This window comes from Oryzias melastigma, linkage group LG4 (genome assembly GCF_002922805.2).
Source record: "Oryzias melastigma strain HK-1 linkage group LG4, ASM292280v2, whole genome shotgun sequence".
NCBI classification, from domain to species: Eukaryota; Metazoa; Chordata; class Actinopteri; order Beloniformes; family Adrianichthyidae; genus Oryzias; species Oryzias melastigma.
This window is the reverse complement of record NC_050515.1, coordinates 1,774,234-1,796,756: the sequence shown is the minus strand read 5'-3', so window position 1 is coordinate 1,796,756 and position 22,523 is coordinate 1,774,234. Positions and strand designations below refer to the sequence as shown.

General features: G+C 39.9%; 1 protein-coding gene across 1 annotated transcript in view; it reads right to left on the bottom strand.

Annotated features, from left to right (window-relative positions):
* Positions 1 to 18,605, bottom strand: part of rxrgb (retinoid X receptor, gamma b) — a 40,506-nt gene extending 21,901 nt beyond the window's left edge. Inside the window, exon 1 of the mRNA XM_024279382.2 lies at positions 18,449 to 18,605. Within this exon, the coding sequence (XP_024135150.1) occupies positions 18,449 to 18,479 (31 nt within the window). The 5' untranslated portion in view covers positions 18,480 to 18,605. The remainder of the gene's footprint in view (positions 1 to 18,448) is intronic.
* Between the last annotated feature and the right edge of the window lie 3,918 nt (positions 18,606 to 22,523).

The window sequence follows — 22,523 nt, the reverse complement described above, 5'->3', positions numbered from 1 at the left end:
GACGTTTTTGTGACCTTAAGTAGTCTATATTGTCATATATTATTGAAATGGCTTTTTCTACCCAATCACCTTAAGTTTTATCTTTTATCTTCATCATATTTCATTCTGTCAGACACTCGTGCAATATATTTCACTGCATATTGTACTATGTATGTATATATATATGAAAAATAACATTTTAATATGAAATTTAAAATATATTTTATTTAACTATCAGAAGAACAGTAAGCACTGCGACTGTATCTCAGGAAAAAGTTGTTTTTAACCAAACAAATTCCATTTGCTTTTATTTTGATAAATTTTTGTTGGGTTGTCTGAAATAGTTTTTTATGCAGCGGAGGGATGTAGAACCCTTAAACCGAGAGGGCGATCTACGTCCTGCTGTGCCATGAAGAGAAACACATTTCTCCACATTTTTGTGAGATTTTTCTGGTGATGGAGGGAATATATAGAGAAAATTAAGCTTAAAATTGAGTTTCTGAGTATTTCTTTATAACTGTTGTGACGAAAAAATGTAATTTGACAAAAGGTCGTATCCGTGATGTAGAAAATACGCTGCTCCACCCCATTCTGATGCATCCACCTGCAGACAAATAGATCCATGAACGTCTTTGTTTTTCTCATCTGAGCTACAATTTGGATTTAAACTGTACGGCTGGATAGCTCTGATATTGCTGATAATTTTGTTGCACCGCTAATGTTAGGTTGGGGGCTGTAAGCTAGTGGGAGAGAGTGAAAACAAGGAGCTCAGGCGTAGGTGATGGAAAGAGAGGGATGGGGTTGGCCAACAGTTCCGCCTACAATTCAAAAGTGAATTTCTAACAAACTCCTGCAGAAACTATTTCCAAGAAAACTACGTTGTTTATTGATTTTATTTTTATTTGTTGTTTTAGCTAAAAAAGACATTGTCATTATTCAAAGACCACTGGAAACGCTTTCCGAAAGCATCAAAAGATGATCAGAGTGGGACTTAAATGAAACTTGAAGGATTAGGAGGGTGCAATCCTTTAAATTCTTGTTTTTGAATAATTGCACAAAAAAGGCTGAAAATCTAAATATGATAATTGCAGCTGCTGTAAGAGCTGGGAAAAAGTTTTTAGAAGAGCAGAATAAAAAATGTTTAACAAAATAAACTTCAAGGTTTGCTTTTAACTAATATGAAAAAGTCTGCTTCACCACCTCTGTATTGAAGCAATGGACAAAGCTGTTTCTGCAGAAGACCAACAGGTCTTAATCAACAAACCGCATCCAAGAACCTCATGATGTCACTGGATGGAGGGCTCGACTGAGCAGAGACTGAACTGAGCGTCTGCAGATTCAACTCCAACACGGGAACAAAACGCTGCTTTTAGACAATCAGCATCTGCAGTTTCTAATGACTCACAGAATAATTGTTATGTTTGTTTCCAACCTGTTCTGCAGAAATCCAAGTGACAGTTTTTCTTGCAGAACATGTGTGCAGCCCACAGAGCTGTAAATGTGCTTCTTAAAGCAATCGGATAGACAGTCAGCGGAGCTCATTAGATGCAGCGGACATGTAATTAAGAAATCTTCTCAGTGCCGGTCCAGATCCCCAACGCGGCTGTAAGCCCTCACACACACACACCCACACACACACACACACCCACACACACACACAATTTTCTCTTAAAATGTGATGGGGGGGGTCCTACACACTGTTCCGGACTTATTAGAATGGGTTTGCCCTCAACTCAGGTCCCCACTGTGCGACAGGTCCCCACATGTAGGTGTTTAGTCAGGTTGAAGTCCTTACGGGGCAGCAAAAACAAACATACACACACAATCTGATAGCACAAAAAACTCTTATACATCTATTTTTTATGCCCTCCATCCCAGAACTGCAGCCTGTCAACGTTTTTTTTTATTTTTTTTTATACTGAATGAGATTGATGTTTGATCAATTGTGTCAGTAAATCCTCTTATCCCTGGATAAGTACTCCAGCTCAGCAGGCCAGCTGTCAGAAAGGTGGGAGGACAGGGAGGCGGAGACGAGAGCGGAGCGGAGGGATGTGAAGGAGCGAAGGATGGACGGATGAATGGCAGGTTGGAGGGATGGGGGAGGGCACTGTTCCGCTTCCCTTCGCCTCATCCCCACCGTAGCAACATTTCTGATTTTTTTTTTTTTTTTTTTCTGGTCCAGTGCAAATATTCTTTAAGAGGCGGCAAAGATTGCAGGAGAAAATAAGGATGTGCTGCTCTGGTATCTGCAGTTACATAACCGGCAAAGCTAATTGAAGCTTTGCAGCAAAAATAATACTGAGATTATGCAGTCAGGGAAGCATTTTAGATGGTTTCTATTATGCATTAGTTACTTAAAATGTAAAAACATGACAATTTACATTGAGGAAGTTTATTCATTTTTGTAAAAACACCAAGTAATGATCAGATGTTGCTGTAGCAACTGGGGCTGCCACAAACAATTATTTCAATAGTCAACAAATCGCCAATTAATTTTTTTGATTAGTCGACTAATTGGGTCATGCCCAAGCTGGATGTAAAACACACATCTTAACCGTCATTATCTTTAAACCAACTAAAAACTAGATATATAGCATTACCTGTGACAATGCAAGTGTGAATGCTGCAAACTAATGTGACTGCTAAAGACACTAAAGCTGTTAGCTGAAAATGCTGGAGCTGAAAGCTTGCTAAAATATTAGCCAAAAATGCCAAATTAGCCAAAAAAAAAAAAACTGGAAACGTATCTAAATTAGCCAAAAACAGCTAGCATAATAGTAAAATGTTAGCTAAACTCAAAATCAAGCAAAAACTGGAAAATGTCCAAATTAGCAAAAAATAAGAAAACAAGAAAAAGAGAAAAGAAAACAGCTAGCATAATGTTAATATTTTAACTAAACTCAAAATTAAAGAAAAACTGGAAACATGTCTAAATTAGTCCAAAAAGCTAGCATAACGCTGAAATGTTAGCTAAACTCAAAGTTAAGCAAAAAACTGGAAAAACATGCCTAAATTAGCGAAAAAGAAAAGAAAAGAAAACAGCTAGCATAGTGGTAAAATGTTAGCTAAACTCAAAATTAACCAAAAACCTTGAAACATTTCTAAATTAGCACAAAAAAAGAAAACAGCAAGCAAAATGCTAAAATGTTAGCTAAACTCAAAATTAAGCAAAAAAACTGGAAAACTGTCTAAATAAGCAAAAGAAAAAAAAAACAGCTAGCACAATGCTGAAATGTTAGCTAATCTCAAAATTAACCCAAAAAACGGAAAAAAAATCTCTAAATTAGCAACAAAAAAGAAAATAAAAACAGCAGGCAGAAATGCTAAAATGTTAGCTAAACTCAAAATTAAGAAAAAAATGGAAACACGTCTTTATTTGCAAAAGAAAAAAAAAAAAGAAAACAGCCAGCTTAGTGGTAAAATGCTAGTTAAACTCAAAATTAAAGAAAAGGTGAAAACATGTCTAAATTAGTCAAAAAAGCTAACATAATGCTGAAAGGTTAACTAAACTCAAAATTAACCAAAAACCTTGAAACAATCTAAATAAGCAAAAAAAAAAAAAAAGAAAACATCAAAATACTTCAAAACAACTTCTCCAACATCCTGCTTCTTCACCTCCATGAGCACTAGCCGTGCGGCGTGCAGCAGAGAGGATCAATGCGGAGGTCAGGGCAAAGACGGAGAGAGATAAAGATTGTTTTCCATGTAATGAAAGAGTTTAAACAACAAGAGCTAACGCAGAACGAGCTGACCAAGCAGTCCAGAAGAGCAAACACACGGCTGGACTGAAACCCCCATGCAAATCACAGCATCCACCCTTATCCACCCTGCTGGGGGTGAGGTAACACAAATGAGTTCCTAGAAACAGTTAGTTAGGGGGTCAGAGGTTCATGAAGACAAACACACAAAACAAATTCTTTTCTCGACGCAATTAGATCAGATCAGTCTGACTTCTGGATATGTATTTCACAAATGAATTAGGTAATTTAGTCCTGGGCCACGGAGGCAATTCACTCTCTGTCATTAAAGACCCATTTTAATGAAAATTGTGTTTTTGGCGTTTTTAACAGGTTCTTGTGACATTTTTCTGATAATACAAAAATTAAGATTGCATCTCTGAGTATTTCTTTATTCAAATAATTAGGATTCAGGAGAAAACAAAAACAATTTCTCCAAAAATATCATCACTTTTGTTTTTTGGATGAGGCATTCATATAAAGAACATCTCCATAATCAATCAGAGGCACAAAATTAGCTGCTAACAGAGTTTTTTAAGGTCTAAAAAGCTGGATTTGTTTCTAAAATAAACCTAAGCTTCAGTTCTAAAAAGTATTATAACTTTTGTTTTTTGTTTTTTTGTGTGTTTAGAACCATTTTTAAAGATCTGAGACGAGATTGAACATTAAACGTAGACTAAAAGAAGTCAAATGCTAGTGCTAATGACTGAGAACAGCAAAAAAATCACAGTGTCATCTGCATAAAGATGGTATGATGCATTTGTTAATATAAATCAAGTACAGAATGGGACCTAGAACCGAACCCTGTGGTACACCTTTCTAGAACTCACGGATGGGATTTTTAAAAAGAAGAGTTTTGAGAGCCAGAAAAACCTGTTTGCATTGGAAGTGTCTGTTTAAATTTGCGTTTCTAAGACCGTTGTGTACGTAGCCTTTCAGTTCCACTCTTTGGTCCAATGGATTTTCATTTTCAATAATGGTGAACCACACCAGGGTGCACTTGCAACAAGTAGGGATGGGCCGATATCATTGACCCCTCAATGTCAATATTCGATATTTCACCTGCAACTGTGAGGATACCCAATGCTGAAGTGTCTACAATAATAGCAAGTTTAGATTAGATATTTTTTCTTTATAACAAATGCACGACTTTTCTTTTCCTCTACATTCACATTATAGTTGACCTTTTTAAACATACAGGAAGGAAGCTCATAGGAACACTTTAAACTTTGAAAATATATCTGAAAACATTCAGACCATTTACTGCACATGTGTCAAAGTCAAGGCCCGGGGGGGTCGGATCCAGGTAATTCTATCCGGCCCTCCAGATAATTTTATTTCATTATTTTTAATGGCCTAATGTTATCATGTACTCATTTCTAACTTGTATAATTTTGACAAAATATATTTTTACGGAGAGTAAAATATTGAACGTTATTTAAGGTTTAAATTGATTTATTCTGGAATAATATTCCTGACTTTTTATTATTCGTAATTATGTTAAAAAGTTAAATTTAAAAGTTAAAAATTGGCATTCTGCTAGCTTTTTGGACTATTTTGGTATTAACTAGGATTTTTTAGGCTATTTTGAACTTTAGCTAATATTTCAGCTACATGCTACCTGTTTTGGCCAACCAAAGTTTTTTGTTTGTTTGTTTTTTAGGCTAATTTGGCATTTAGCTAATATTTTAGCTGGCATTTTCAGCGACCAAATTCAGCTTAGAGCACTCCCACTAGCATTATCACAGGTGATGCTACATATCCAGTTCATAATTATGTCAAAAAGTTATGGTTTTAAAGTTTTAAAAATGTAGTTTTAGAGTTCAATAAATGTTTATCCTGTTCGGCCCGCGACCTAAAGTGTGTTTTGGATTCTGGCTCCCTGTCCGATTTTGACATCCCTGCTATACTGACTATTAGACAAAACTGAAAATAATAAGTTTTAAATTGCCAGGGATCAAATAGGAACAAGTATCCACCTCAAAAATAAAGTATATCTGAAAACAGTCAACAAAATTTGTGGATTTTTTTAGTATCGGTTCAAAACCGATAAACTCAAATTTTACCGATATCGGCCGATACCGATACTGGCACCAATATATCACCCATCCCTACTTGCAAATAAGGAATTTTAATAACTGACTATAATTTGCTGGTTTGATTTTCACCATAATAATATTTCACTGAGATTATCCAAGACTCAGCAGACCAAACAGCAGAAGAACCCAAATCTAAGTGAAGCACACAATGTTGTCTTCTTAATGTGAAGCTTTAAGCTCAACCATCTTTTTTACTAGAAACACTAAAGCCTCATAAGCCCATTTGTGCTTTTAGAGGAGAGATGCTCCTCCATCATCAATAAACAAACAGGTGGATTCGTGTTGAAGATGTTTTAGAGTTTTTGTTCAGTCGTTCTCTATTCTAACTACAACCTGCTCCTCTAGGCAACAACACACACGAAAAAAAGGGCTGCACTGCCTGTTGTCGAACAGATAAAATCAGCAACATTTGCAGACAGTTAAGCCACAGCAGGCAAAACAACAGCATGTGCTCAGGAGATCTCACATCGACACCTCCCACTCCTCCCCAGGAAGACAGAAAGTCATCAGCGTGAGCGCTGCGAGAAGGATGAAGCCTGACAGACAGCCGACAGAGAGATAACAGGAAAGGACAAGTGTTCAGAGTTAAACAGATAGAGAAGGACAAGGCACAGAGGGCTGGAAGTGTCCTTTTAGGCTGACTGGCATCCCCGCTGAACACATCTGAGACTTGAAGTGAGTCACAAGCTCTCAGTTGAAATGTGAAACAGCAAAGCCTTGTACTTGTCAGAAGCACTTAGAACGACTGAAAGATTTCAAGAGCGCGATGTGAGCCGGAGTAAAGATGTCTGCGAGATTAAATCACTGGAAATAAAAATACATTTAATGAAGCAACAAATTAAGGAGATTCAGAGAAAGTCCGCAGATGATCCTCATAACTGTAACTGGATCGTAGCATACGCAGGGATTAGAGGCATTACTGCAATGCATCTGTGCATAGACTTGTGTGGAAAATCAGCAGGGGTCGTCCAGTGTTCAAAGAGAGGAACAAACACAACTACTCACAGTGACCTAAACCCATTTCCCTCCCCGGGCTTCCTCCAGCTGCAGGTGAAGTCCCAGGGTGCCACATGCCTTCGAGCGTGGGGCTGGCAGACAGCCAGTCACTCTGGAGTACCGGCGTTCATTCAGCAGCCTCTCAATCAACCACTTTTGACGGGAGGACCGAGTCGGCATGGAGAAGGAGGTGTTCTGCCGCTACAGTGGGTGTCACAGAAGAACAAAGGAGGTGGAGTCTACCAGCCCCGGTTATAGGATTACCCAGATTATCCTTCCCCGGAGATCAATCCCCCAGGAACAGTTTGCTGTCCGACTGCCGCACAAATCAGCTCTTCCACCGCCCACTCAGCTCATGTCTCTGTGTGTCTGCTGCAGGATGTCAGGCTGAAGGGGATGGGGGGTCACGGAGGTGGAGGTCACATTTATGGGAGCGCACAACAACTAGGGATGGGCCGGTATCATTTCACAGACGGCCGATATTTTCCCTCCAACTGTGACGGATATCGGAGATTTGCCGATACCAATATTTAAATGTCTAGGAAAAGAGAGATTTCCTGCAATAACCTTCATGTTGCCAAGAACAGTACAAACATGCATTAAAATATAAGAATAAACTCAGCTTCAATGATCATTATTTGCAAACACAAGCAACAGGCCTTCAAGATCACACAAAAATATAGGATTCTGCTTTAAAATAAAGTGTTTTTATATTTAAAAAAATAGACATTGCTTAGTGTAAACAACATATTTTAAACTATAAACATAAAACTGTGTAGTCTAATATAAACATATGTTCCATTAGTTTGTTTGTACTTTTTCCTTTAATACCACAGTGGATGCTAACAACCAGATGCTAACTTTAGCCGCGTCTGGTTGTTTCAGACGTGATGAATAAATAAAGCAAAACAAAATGACACAACCATCTTAAAACTGGTATTTTCTTAATATAATAATACATGTGAATCAATTTTGTCTGTAACTTTATTAATTTGACTGTATGTGAAATATTCAAGAGTCAGTCGCTGCATTTTAGACAGAGCGGCTAAATGTGAAAACAACTGTTTCCACGAATCCATATTTTGAAGAAGATTTTGTCTGTAACCCGATAGCTCTTCGGGGTCCTCTCTGGCTCTTTTCTCACTAAAGAATCTCTCCAAATACGTCTTTTTGTGTGGCTTCTTTAGCTTTGGGCTTTTAGCATAGCTAGCAGTCCGAGCGAGCAGCCATTTTAAGTCAAGCAGAAAGACAGGCGGGTGTGGTGAACAGAGTCCGATCGATTTCTAAAATAAAACTTCCTTCAGAATCAGAAAATAAAAAAGCGGAAAGATTCCGGACTCACTCAGCCATGTCCTCCTCCGACCACCAGAGGGACCCCTCTCCTGAGCATTAATCATTTTCAGCACCATCCTATTCCCATCAGCCACCGCTTCAGTCTTCTCCATCCACAGATGATCATCATCATCCTCACCAGCATTTAAACTCACTCCAGTCTCAACTTCCGTGCGAAGTCTTAATCGTGTTTATTCATCAATCTGAGCAGTTTTTCCTAGTTTGATCCTCCATGTTTTTAACCACTGCATGCCTTTCGACGCTCTCTATGTCTTGCCTTTCCTCGGACCAATAACAATAATCTCAAATTATGCAAATATTGACCGATACTGGCAGCGATATATCGCCCATCCCTAACGACGACATCAAGTTCCCGATTGAAACTTTTTAAAAGAGATTGTAGGGAGTTCTCATACAGATGCTGGTTTTATTCTCTCCCTCAAAAACCATAAAACAAGAGGAGTTTGGTGTGAACCACACATGTTCAATTCTTTGCATTGAGCATGACTTTGTTTGTGTTCAATGGCTTTCCAGGATGTCAGGGATTGTCTTCTTGTAAATGTTGTGGGGTGGCCAAGAAAGCAAACAGCAAAGTGAAAACCCAGATGCACACACAGGCCAAAAATATACCCTAAAGGCAGCGGGGGAACAATACCTGACAAATCCTGAGAGGAGCGTTTGTGGTGGGGTCATTGTTTCAGAAAAGACATTTAAAAAAATGATAATCTCATGTTAGGATTAAAGAAAATGCCCCTAAATCACATGCATTCTTTTACCATGTGATATTGTTATTTATTAATCATCACAAAAAAAAAAATGAAGCTTAAACCGATTTTAGTGTCAGTTGAGTCTTCTAAAAACTCCTGTCAGTCCATCAAATATTTACACAATGCATTAAACACGACACTGAAAGCTGAAGAAGCTCCCTGCGGCACAGATTCCAGCATTTCCAGCTTAAGCTTCAGCCACATGCACCTGTACGAGGGGTTGACCCGTACAGGTGCAGCAGGTTTTTAGGCCGTCTGGTCAGAATCCTCCGATAGACCCCTCCCATGTTCTGCATCATGGCTGAGTGGCTCCCCTCACATCGCAGCCTTCGACACAGAGGAGGAAGACCAGCTTTGTACCAAGACCAGTCCAGCTACTTAATGCTGATTTACAATCCAGTTTATCAGTGTAATTAAAGCAAATGAACACGAATACACTCTGTCACTTTATGGTATCTGGCGCACTTTATTTTGTTTTTGCATCTTGTCTCTGTCATGCAATATTGGGCCGCTCCTCGTATCGAAGAATTACAGTATTTTAGACTTTTTTCTCTTTTTTTCAAAAGAGATATGAAAGTTATGTGAATTTTCAAGCCACTTTCTGCACCTTAAAAAATGCAGTAAATGAACTAGTTTGGGTTTAATTGAATTGTCGGTTGTAAGAGTATCATTAAGTGATAGTGATGCTGTCGTGCAGTCTCCTTACACCTCATTCTAGTCATTCATAAGGTGCCCATAGTGGACTGCATGAAACTGCTGAACACACAGGCTGAACACGTGATACATAAGTCACCCGCAGCAGAACATAGGTGCCCAAAGTGGGGCCCGCGGACTAAGTTTGGCCCACCAAAGGTGGCCCATAGTTCAGGGACCGCTGCTATATTGTGTTCCTAAACTCTATGGCTGTAATATACTTTTGGCCTCCTGGTGGCGCTGTTAGCACTTTCTTTGCCTGCAGCTATGGGTGGAACAACCCTGAAGTGAGTCAGCCCTGGACTGTTTTTGGTATTAGAAGTTCCTAAGATCCTTCACGGTCACATCTGATGCTTTTAGCGTCTTTTTTCAGCTAGCCAAGATGGAGCGACAACAGCAAACGGATAAAGTCAAAAGACCAGCTCAACATCTCATTAGGATCATTTTCTCATTTTCTTTCATGATATCCAAAAAAGTATTGTATTTGGCCCGCGGACCGGAGTCCTATTTAGATTTTGGCCCTTTGAACGAAAAAGTTTGGGCACCCCAGCTATAGAAAAGCATGAACATTTTCTCTCTGTACGTTCACTGAGTGGTCGATTACCATCACATTTTTGCATGTTCATGGCTGTACAGATCTGACCAATCTTCACCTGCAGACAGCACATATCCACCTGTAAGAACAGTTAGGACTATTGACTCTGGTTCTTTTGAAGAACACCTGCCTGACTCCGGCTCGCTTTGTTTAAGAAAATCTCCCGGTAACAGCATCCTCTCAGCGCCAGCAGCTCGACCGATGACTGAGGAACAACAAAGCTTCTCTGTCATGTTTAACGAACCTCACAGGAAGAAAATAAATGCAATCCTGTAATTCTTCCTAAAAGGATGCTGTGCTGTGATTGTGTGTCATGGCCCACATTAAGCATGTCAAATTAACCTTAGGAGCTCTAATTAGCAATCACACATGTATCATGGACAGGGAGAAAGATAATTGGCAGCCCTAAATTTAGGGTACAATCTTAAAGGTTTAATCTGATCTTGTAATAATCTAATCAGTGAGCTGTCATCTCAGGAGGAAACTTTCTCCTTCTGCCCTTTGACTTCATCCTCGCAGCCAAATCTGGCAGCTTGGCAAACAGAAATATGCAAAACTGTCTGGAGAAGCTGAAAATGACAACGAATGAATAATTGAGAGTCTTTTGGAACCACTTTCATTTTATGGTGATCAAAAAGAAGATTTTTTAAAAGCTAAATATAATAAAAATAGAAATTTAAACTTTTAAAGTAAGAATAGAGGAGAAAATATTGCAATAATGATCAAATTAGATGAAATATCAGAATGATGTGATAAAATATATAAAAATTATTTTAATGAAGAGACTTCCATTCTAATAAAGTGGATCTTTTATAACCATCACTCTGTAAAAAGCAAAGCTCTAATACGTTTCAGACACTAAGATGGAAGGATCCATTTCTCCAGGTTATTTAAGCCGTCTTACTGCTGAGCTTTTAAACATCGGCACAGGTGGGTGTAAAAAAAACAAATCCAAAGACACGTCCAGGTCAGCAGCTGGAGATCTTTATTAATAACTTCTGTGGAAAAACTTGAAGTAAAATGTCAGAATGTCAAAGTCAGCCAGTTTGTGAGCGCACGCCTGTTCTGATACAGAACAGGACAAATGTTTTAGGGATGTAAAAGTACTTTTTCAGCTGTTTTCTTTATGTACTGTTTCAGCTGGTAAAAAGGAAGAAAATACAACAAACCACGTATGACAAGGAGTGTTCTGTTTAGAGGTCCAATTCACACGTAGAATAGAGATCTTCCACTGACACCAAATCTTATTTTATCTTGTTTTGCTTGTTTTTTTATTCTATTTTATTTTGTTTTGTTCTTTTTTTCTCGTTTTGCTTTTGTTTGATTTTGTTTTGTTCTGCTCTGTTCTATTTTTTGATTTAAATTCATGAATTTAAATGAATTCAATTTAAATCTGGAGGTTTTTAGAAAAGTAAATAATTGTAGACAGCAACAAACTCCAAGTCTCTAATGTGTAATAAATTGAACTAAATCATATCTTTTTAATTCTATAAACCACACAATAAAGTAATGATTTTACTTTAAAAGTCTTTTTTTTTCCCTTTTTAATTATTTTTCTGCCAAACAATTGGTATTTTTGGAACAGATTTCTCTCTAGACTGGAGGTACGAATCTCAAAACTATGGAAAAAAATATACAAATATTAAAATACAAAATAATAAACTTAAAAGGCCTTGAAAGGACATCAATACAAGCTCCTCTCAAACAAAGACTGTTATGCTGTACCTGATGTTTGTGAGGGTTGGAAGGATTTTGTTCTTTTTTAGCGTTAAGACACCAAATAAAACCCAAAATAAGAATTCTTAAATGAGCTTGGAGAGGGTTAACTCATACATAAACTCTTTTCAATCACGCTGCGCCACCAAATGATTAAATCCCCACAATCGCTTTAATCAAAATAATCATTCAAACCTTTTTATATTATTTGTAAAATTCAAACTAAATAACAAATGTCAACGTTTTACAGAAGAATGACTGGATTTTTAAGGACAACATAAAAATGAACACATGGATTCGATTACTGAATCTTTTCCTTTTAAGGATTCATTTGTGAGTCTGGAACAGGTGTAGCTCTGTGTGCACAGCTGCAACTGCTATTCTACTTTTCATGTAAAACGAGCCGTTTAATTGAGCTTTCCTGCAGCTGGTCTGTGAATTTCAAAAATCCAAACAAGGGAGCTCGTTCTCGCTGTAAGTACATGAGACCCGCGGGTTACCTGCTCTGCTGATTACTCTTATTTGAGTTAAAAAACTTTACACGCCAAAAAAAAAAAACCCAAACAGATGCATTTGTGGGCAGCTGAGGAAATAAAGCTTCAGTCCCAGTTGTCTAAATCAAACCATTTATCTGTAATTAAGACTATTTTTAGAAATAAAACGGGTTTTGTTTGAGAACAGCAATAAATTGTGCGAATATTTACAGTACCAGAAACGGACGTTAAAACAGTCGTAGAAACGGTCATAGAAACTGTTGTAGAAATGATTGTAGAAACGGTCGTAGAAATGGTCATAGAAACGGTCGTAGAAACAATCACAGAAACGGTCATAGAAAGGGTCATAGAAACAATCACAGAAACGGTCGTAGAAACGGTCGTAGAAAGGGTCATAGAAACGGTCATAGAAACAATCACAGAAACGGTCATAGAAAGGGTCATAGAAACGGTCGTAGAAACAGTCGTAGAAAGGATCATAGAAACGGTCATAGAAACAATCACAGAAACGGTCGTAGAAACGGTCGTAGAAACAGTCATAGAAACGGTCGTAGAAACGGTCGTAGAAAGGGTCATGGAAACGGTCGTAGAAATGGTCGTAGAAATGGTCATAGAAACGGTGGTAGAAACGGTCACAGAAACGGTCGTAGAAACGGTCGTAGAAATGGTCGTAGAAATGGTCATAGAAACGGTCGTAGAAAGGGTCATAGAAACGGTCATAGAAACGGTCATAGAAACAGTCACAGAAACGGTCGTAGAAATGGTCGTAGAAATGGTCATAGAAACGGTCGTAGAAAGGGTCATAGAAACGGTCATAGAAACAATCATAGAAACAATCACAGAAACGGTCGTAGAAACGGTCGTAGAAATGGTCATAGAAAGGGTCGTAGAAATGGTCATAGAAACGGTGGTAGAAACGGTCGTAGAAATGGTCATAGAAACGGTCGTAGAAATGGTCATAGAAATGGTCATAGAAACGGTCGTAGAAACAGTCATAGAAACGGTCGTAGAAATGGTCATAGAAACGATCACAGAAACAATCACAGAAACGGTCGTAGAAACGGTCGTAGAAACAGTCATAGAAACAGTTGTAGAAACAGTCGTGGAAACAGTCATAGAAACAGTCCCAGAAACAGTTGTAGAAACGGTCATAGAAATGGTTATAGAAACTTGTAGAAAAGTTTGTAAAAACGGTTGTAGAAACGGTCATTGAAACGGTTGTAACGATGCGCGAGGCTGACAGTTTTTAACGTGGAATCCCATAACACGTATTTACGACCATTCAGACTTCTCTTCGGAATTGGTCACTTGAATATGTGTTGTTGATGGCGGTGTGACTGACTAATTATAGGAATGGATACAGTTCCTAACTTTATGGAAAGTCATAACCGTCTGCATGAACATTAACAGTAATCTGTGTAATAGTCCCAATTTTTAAAATGTATCATTAGCCTTTTGCTTGAAACTGTTGATTATAATAACAAAACGATTTTTCTGGTTATAAATCCTGAAGAAGATCCTTCCCAAAATGATCTGAAAACACTGTGTGACTTTTTTCAAATGCAGAAAAAGGACAAATTACTTTAAAAGCTAAAAGAAGGATTCTTTTCTTGTTAGACTACAAAATACTAAAATGTTATTTTGTAAAGTTCTGATATTGTTTAACAGTTTCTCATATCAGCATGTCCCAGAAATTCTGTTTGATGGAATACTGTTTAGGAATGTATTTACCTTTAAAGTCCAACCCCCCTTCCTCTTGCTGGTGCTCTGTGTTTACACTCTCTCACTAGCTTACAGCTCCTCACACCCCCAAACTAACATTAGCGGTGGAACAAAAAATGGCGAGTAATATCGGCGCTATCCAGCGGTACAGTTCTGATCCAGATTCCAGCTCAGATGAAGAAAACAAAGACGTTCATGGATTTATTTGTTTGCAGGAGGATGGATCAGAATGAGGCGGAGCTGGGAACTTGTGGGAAACGATTTGAATAAAGAAATAGTCAGAAATGCGACTTTAAATTTAATTTCCTTCAATCATTGGAAAAATGCCTCAAGAACAAGCTAAAAAAAACAAAAAACACATTTTTATCAGGGCGATTTATAGGTGTGTGATCCTCTACTAGTTTGAGCTGTTGAATCAGATGAAGATAAAAAGAGAAACCTGCATCCTGCTCTCTGTCAGCCTTCTGCGGTGGGATTTCTGAAGACCGCCGCGTGCATCCATGCCCGTGTTTGCTTGCTGTCACTGCGTTATTAGGAAAGAAATTGCTTAATCCATCTCATGATCAAATCCGGATGCAGCCCCTGGGCCTTCCAAGGTTCTCCGCTTGATTAAAGCTGGAATTAAAACAAGGCTTTGACCTTCATGACTAATGACTAATTGCTAGCAATTAGCCCTAAGAATTGACTCTTTAAGCTCCTGGTTTTTTCTTCTTCCTTGACTCAGAAGCTTCTAAAGTGAGGTTTCACGCTGACTTACAAACAGTAAAACTCTTATTCTGTTCTGCAGCTTTAGGTCTCAGGCTTCAGTGTTTGAGTGAATGCCTACAGAGAGCCACGCCCTCCATACCTGAGAGGTTCATCTGTTTTCTGCAGGCTCATGCGGGAGCTTTGCTGAGAGTCTGTAAAAGAAAAAGCTTGTAACGCAGCAGCACATTCTTCATGTCACATGTTCGTACAGTCAGATATGCGCCGGAGAGGCCTGCGTGTCGGACGCGATGCCGTCTGGCTCCATCTCCGCCTCACAGATGAACTCTGACCCCGACCCAGTGCCGAGAGTTCAAACAAACCGGGGTGACTCCGTTCTCCGCCCGAAACCCCTCAGCCTTTCTCTCCCGTTTGTTTTCCTCTCACTTTCAGGACTTCCCCAAAGTCAGTTCTCACCAGCATCAGTGCTCAGCTCGTCTAGAATCACTTCCACTGACAGAAAATAAAAAATGCTGAAGCGCTGAGAAAGAAAAAAATGCTGATTCTACACCTCAGCCCCGGGCAGGCCTGCGTGAAGCCTCCCGAAATGTAAGGCGTCTGCGGGGAAGGCTGAGGAGGATCTTGAAACAATCCATATGTAATCAGCAAATACTTTCTTGACTCCACACGCCTCAACTTCACACTCATTACAAAGTCTGTCTGCTGCAGATTTAAGGCACCAGCTGAGCCTATAGCGGTGTCTGTAAACGGGCTCTGGACGTAAAATAAATCATAAGGAAAAGCAGCCGACAAAAACCAACAAGACTTAAATCAATCTTCTTATGAGCTGGACTTTAAGCTGCTGCTGCTGGTGGTGATAAATCAGAACTTTTAGGGCCAAAACATGTTTAAAAAATGTCAAAAACAAAAGTTTTTTTTTCTTACAAAATACTTTAGCCAGTCTACAGTTGAACCTATGCAGACTGGAACTGTCTGCTGGTCTGGATCTGGTCCTGAACCGCGTTTGGTCTAGAGCTGCCACGATTAGTCGACTAATCGATGACTAATCCACCATGAAAATAGTCGATTAGTTGTTACTTTATATTATATGGAGTCAGATTGTAGTAAAGCGGAAAGTTTTAAGTGCATTCTGCTAGATTTGTGGACTATTTTGGCATTTATTACATTTTTTAGGCTGATTTGGAGTTTAGCTAATATTTCTGCTGCATGCTAGCTGTTTTTGCAAACTTAGGTTTTTTTTGTTTTTAGGCTAATTTCGCATTTAACTAATATTCTAGCTGGCTATTAGCTTAAGTATTTTCAGCTAATAACTTCAGCATCTTCAGCTATCAGTATTAGCATCTTCAGCGGCCAAATTCAGCTTACAGCATTCACAAAACAATTTTTGCAGGTAGTATTTTAGCTAGTATTTAAGCAACACACTAAATATTGTTGGCAAGTTGGCATGTATTGGTGATTTTTACGCAATTTTAATACAACATTTTCAGAAATTTAGGTCATCTTTGGCGCTCTTTCATAGTTCTTTGATTACATTTCCAGTCTTTTAGCAAATTTAGCATTTTGCAAATAGGTTTTGCATTTCCAGCGAATCCCTGAAGTAAACTGCATCACCATTTTCAGCAAAGCGTTTCACCGACTACTTGCTGCAAAAAGCATTATTGCAGGTAATGCAACTCTCCTAGTTAGTCCCACTATTGATTCTCTGAGGTTCTCACCAAATATTGATCTTTTATTTCCATTTGAAGAGGCTATAAAACCTTATATTCATCATCCTTTGGTGGGAAGTTCCTTTGGAGGTAGATAGGGGGCGCTCATTGCACCAATGTGTCTGGCAGCTACTTGAATTATTTCATTTTTGCTCTATTTACAACAATTCTGCACTAAGTAGTGGCACCGCTGTTCATGTTTACTATTGTTAACACTGAATTTTGCAGATAATTCAAGTTCAATTGGTGTCAGTGTTTGTCAACACATCATATTACTGATTTGCACAAAAGTGTTGATTATTTGTTGCACAAAATAAGACACAAGTTGTTTATTATGATTGTGTTCAAGCTAAAAAATAAGTGAGGATATATTTCCCTAAAAAAATATGTTCTTCTTTATAGTGTGAGTTATTAGAGATGACTTTTACCAATTATCGCAGTATCGTGAGCCATGTATCACATCGTATCGTGAGGTACGCGGTGATTCCCAGGCCTAGTGATGACTGTTTAGGACATTTAGATTGTCTGAAAACAGTGTGAGAAGTAATGTGGACCACGTTGTTTTAATGAGCCGGCATTCATCCAACCACATTTCTATGAGTTAATGTGTCTCATTGTTGCTCCGCTATATGTTTACGTCCCATAATGCTCGGTTACGGTGGCCGTTTTGGTCCTGCTGTTCCACTCCGAGCATGGAGTCTATTCACTTTGAAAACTCTGAGTCAGATTGGAAATGAACTGAGAGCACCTCGAAAGATGTGAAAGGTTCCGTATTAGAGTCTGTTTGGGCGGATTCAAACTGAAAATTTGTTTATGTGGGAAAACAAACTCTGGATAAACAAAAGTTAAATAAGAGACTATAAAATTTACTGTCCAGTTCCAACACATTTCTTCACAAATATCCCAGTGTTCATCATTTTCATGACAAAAGCTTTAAAAAGTTGATTGATTTAAGAATACAACATAGGAAATGGCTAGTGGCTCTATCTGATGCTTATCTATATGTCATATAAGTTGAGCAGAAATCCTGGGATGCCACTGCTGATCACTAACAGATGAGAGCGACCATGAAGCCCTGAGGTTACAGCTCTGTTGCACACAAGACTTTCCCATCCAGATGATTCCAAAAAAAGCTTTTTTAATGTTCTGGTATCCATAAAGAGGCTGATAATGTGTGTCCCATCTTTAATTTCTCACACAAAAGACTCATTTGTGGTGTATTTTTACAGCAGATCAGCAATAAATGTGTCATTAAGGGAGGGGGGAATCACATGACAAGTGATGCATGACTCAGCAGGACAAAAGGAGCATTAGACTTCATCTGAGATGAAGATTTTACGCACTTTAGAAAGTCACGAAAAACGTTAAAATAACGCCAAGCAGCTGCTGGAGGGTCTGAGTGGGAGATGAGAGGAGGTTGGATGTGTTCGGAGCAGAGAGGCGCAGAGCGGGGCGCGCCTGACGCGCGCGCCTCTGCGCCTCAAAGGGCTTTAAGTTTGTTGATCAGCGGCCGCTAATCCGCCATTCCTCTGCGCTCTTCCTCGCTCCTCTTCCTCGGTCCATCCCAGACCAATAAATTCTGCTTCTGTCTCAAAGTGTTTAGCAAGAGACGCGCGACAAGCACCATAAATTACATAAGCGCAATTAAAGTGCCAACCTCTGACCTTCCCGGATCGTCAAAATCACGATCGCCTAAAGTTGGCCGAAGGTTTTGCTCGAAGGCTTTGGGAGTTTACCGGAGACTCCGGGAGTCGCGGGGTAAAGTCCGCGAGCACTTTTCGCGCACGGTTTGCAGAGGAGAGAGGAGGAGGAGACGCCATGGAAAGTAAAGTCCGAGGCAAACGCCGCCGCTTCACGCGGCAGCCGCTTCAGCTTCAGCCGCGCGCGCGCCTGGAACGCGTACTCACTCAGGTGCAGGTATGGATCATTGCTGTCCATAGTGTGCGGGGTTTTGCGCGGATTTCCTACTGACGGCGCAGCTCCGCATCCCAGCGCATTCCGCTCCCAGCCCGACTGAACTCCGCGAGGCGGGCTGAGCGCGCGGGGGCCCCGCGAGGGAGGGAGGGGGCGGTGGAACAGGGCTTCTCCCAATGACAGCAGTGGTCCATATCAAGCTCCGGCGCAATCGTGGCGAAACATCTCCCCTGCAGCTCCACCGTGTTGCAATGTTTTCCCAGAGAGGAGTTTCTGTGGTGAGGGGGGGATTTTCCACTCTTTATATCTGTATTATTTGCTCATTGATTCGCATTTAATCATAAATACTCACATTTTAATATAATCTCATTAACAAAAATACACAAACAAACTCATATTTATTCGTTTCTTGCTTTAAAATGACTTCTTTTCCTGCTTTGAGGGGACCCCCCCCTCTGTTTGTTGTCAGTGCTAGTCTCAGTCTGGGTACCCCCATCCCTCCGGAGCCCCCTCCCCACTCACAGCCCGTTCAGATTGCAGGGTCATGCAGGGGTGAAGCTCCTGGTACCTCAGAAGGTTATTCAGGAGTCAAGCTGGGCTGAGGCATTCACAGTCTTGAACCGCAGAGCAGGCAGACGCTCGGTCAACGCCGGGCCGCTGTCCACTCAGCACACCATTTGGGGCTGGCCTGCTAATGGGACAAGCGCCCCCCACACCTCCCAGCTCCACTACCCTTGTAACTGGGAGCCATAAAGGAGCTCAGGAGGGTCCTAACCAAGATGAATGGCATTTTTTCCCCAGCTCATTCTACGCTAATCAAAGCTTTTCATTTGGTGTGGCCTCACGCCATCCCCTCCGCCGCAGCCTCTATTAGGTCAGATAGCATATAAATTCATTAAAGTCAGAGAGGGACATTAAAATGATCATTTGTCACAGCCCCCTTTGTTTGTTGCTAATGGTGGCACATGGTTCAAGGCATTGAGATGATTTTCGTAAGGCCTTTTTAACTGCTGTGCGTGAGCAGGGAGACGTGGGAACAAGAACGCCGCAGAAACCTTCTTGAAATAGAAACTAAGGCCCAATCCGAGTTTTTCCTCCCTTCCCCTTTATTCAGCCCTCCAAACGGAGGGTTATGAAAAAAATAGTGCTTGTGTCGGAATTCCCCCCTACTCACTATATAGTGAGTTCGCCATTCTCTAGTGCTGTCGGAATCTACTAATTCCAAAGTCGAGTGCACTAGAAATTTCCCAGAAGTCTTTGCGAAAAACTAGCGTGTCTCGATGCTCACTAGGTTAGCAAATATAGACCACAATGCATTGCGGTCAAACAATTTCAAACAAAAAAAGTGTTTAAATGTAATTTTTGAATCCACATTTTCACCATCAGAACACAGTGGAGTCATAAATAAATGTCATGAAAAGTTCTTATTTATTCGATTTTTACTTTGTGAAATCGGTGACGTCATATCCGACGTTCATAAAAACCAAAGAAAAATAGTGAGCATTGTGTCCAAACTACCTTTAAAATCTAAGGCACTATATAGTCCCGCACTGTATAGTTTTTTAGTAGTTAGGGGTTAGGGGGGAATTCAGACACAACCGGTGTCTAATATTTTGGACGTGACTTTCGTTCGATGACATCATCAATAATCGCCGGTCTGCTATAGTGCAGAGCTTCCAGCGCTTGAAAAAACATAACAGCTGTAGTTTTATAACTTTAAAAAGGTCATGCTACAATAAAAAGTCATTACTTCTCATTACTTCTCGCGGTTTACCCCCGCGATGGTGACTTTGGACCCCTCTATTTGGAGGGATAAATTTAAAAAATAATAGTCCTGGACACGACTTCCACTTCAAATTAAGGGGAAGGGAGAAGGGAAGAATTCGGATTGGGCCAAACACTTTTTTTTTTAATAGATAAAGAATCTAATGCTCATCTTAGTGTCCGATCAGCCTTTATTCTTTTAACTTCATCAGTTGGGTTGGTTTCGCTTTGCCTGATCACATCAAATGTTTGAATTGGTGATAATCCAATCCATCAGCTTCAGATTACTACTTCCCCCACTTCAGAACACACATGCAGAACTCGCAGTTAGTGAAGCAACCGCTAATCCCTTTGTATTCACAGCCCCAGTCCCTCCAAACAATGTCCTGAAGCTTAATCCTAAACCAACCTATAGGCCACCTGCTTTGCAAGTCACAGCGCAGCGACGAAAACCTTGCAGTAAAGCCAATGCAGCTTTCATTTCAAATGAAATGTGTCCCTCATCTCTTCCTGTATCTGCCCCTCAGAGGTGTGATGTACAGTCTATGACCCGTCTTTGCTTTCGGACGGAGGTTTCGCCGTCGTCGTCATGGGAGATGGCTCTCTCCATCTGCCTCCACAGTCATTAGCCCATCACGCTTTATCAGGAGGTGCTGCGACCTCCCCCCCCACCACCACTACCATACACCCTCCTGGGCCTTCCTCACCACTCTGACAACCCCTACCCCCTGCCCCATACATAAGCCTGAGATGATAAGTGCTGGGGCTTTTTGTGCAGGCCGGGATAAGACAATGCCACCCAACACTACAGAACATCATCCATCTCAGAGGTCATCAATCTGGAACACAAAAGATGAAATGTGAGCCGGTTCCCTTTCGGTAGTTTGTGCTTTTTTCTTGCCAGGTTTGGAGGTATTTGTGTTCAACCTGTGGTTGTATCAAACCGCAGATTTTGAAAACAGGAAAGTGTTTGAAAATGTCAGACATCAAGCTGTCAATTCATCAAAACCTCCAAAGACATTTTGAAATTAGGTAAAAACCTCATTTAAATCATCATTTGTTTCTAATCTAATTAGGTTAACATTGTCCCATGACGAGTGTGTGGCTTTTCCTGTCTGTTTCCTGTCTGTGAACGCATAAAGTTTTATTTTATCTATAAATTTACTTTGATAAGGAGAGATCTCGATTGAAAGATTTAAGATTTTTTCCTCACAGATAAGGAGGTTCTAAGCAGGGATGTCCAGGGTTTGTCTGGTTTAGTTTAGCAATCAGCTGTTGTTTATATTTTATGACTGATTTTATGTTTTTGGACAATTACTGTTGGGAAGCCCATTGAGACAACCATGTTGTAATATTGGGCTATATAAATAAAACTGAATTGAAATGAAACAGAAAATGTACGTGAACAAAGTTCATAGTCTTTGGCGGTTTGGCTCTGGGCCAGAGATGTGTTGCATGCTGGGATGACCTGGAACCATGAAACAACTTTAGAGTCTAGACACTGATGGGGGTTGAGGCCAGACCACGACATCAGAGAACCAGGAGGAGAAAAAACATCCGGAATAGCAAACATCTATGAATTTAAAGGTGGGAATTTTGATTGGCTGAGAGCAACAAAGTGTGTACTTCGCCCATTGGTTCAGAACGAAGACTATTTGATGCGTGATGTGTTGACTGATCAGCGTACCTGTAAAAGAGGTAGATCTTCTTTCACTTTCAGCCGCACAGATTTGTAAATGTGTGTGCACAAGATCTTTATTAAATAAACTTTTTATTTTGTTTCACTTCTAATTCTCCCATAAAAGCCTCATTTGTTCAGTTATCAGTTACTATTTTGTTTATGATTTCTTTATGTTGTTGTCAATAGGATGGATGGTTCTGTGTGTGCATCACCCATGTGCACAGATATAGATATAAAAGATTAAAACGAAACTGGATCTGGTCTTTCAACTGCTTTAATTACAGAATTCATCAACCAGCAGCAGCCTCAGGCTTTAATGCATCAAAAATCAATAAAGGAAAAAAACATTCCTGATAAAGTTTATTGTTTTTTTATTCCAATTCAACTGATTGCTGATAAAAATTAAAGATACATTTATATTTATCATGTAAATGCTTTACATCATCCATACTTTAGTGATTCTTCTCCTTTCCGAACGTTTTTCAGCATGTAAAAATTCAATCACACGTTTAGTAATTTCAGCAATCTTGGTATATAGTTTTGAAATCCATCCATCCATCCATTTTCCTGACCGCTTTGTCCCTTTTGGGGTTGCGGGGGTGCCGGAGCCTATCCCGGCTACT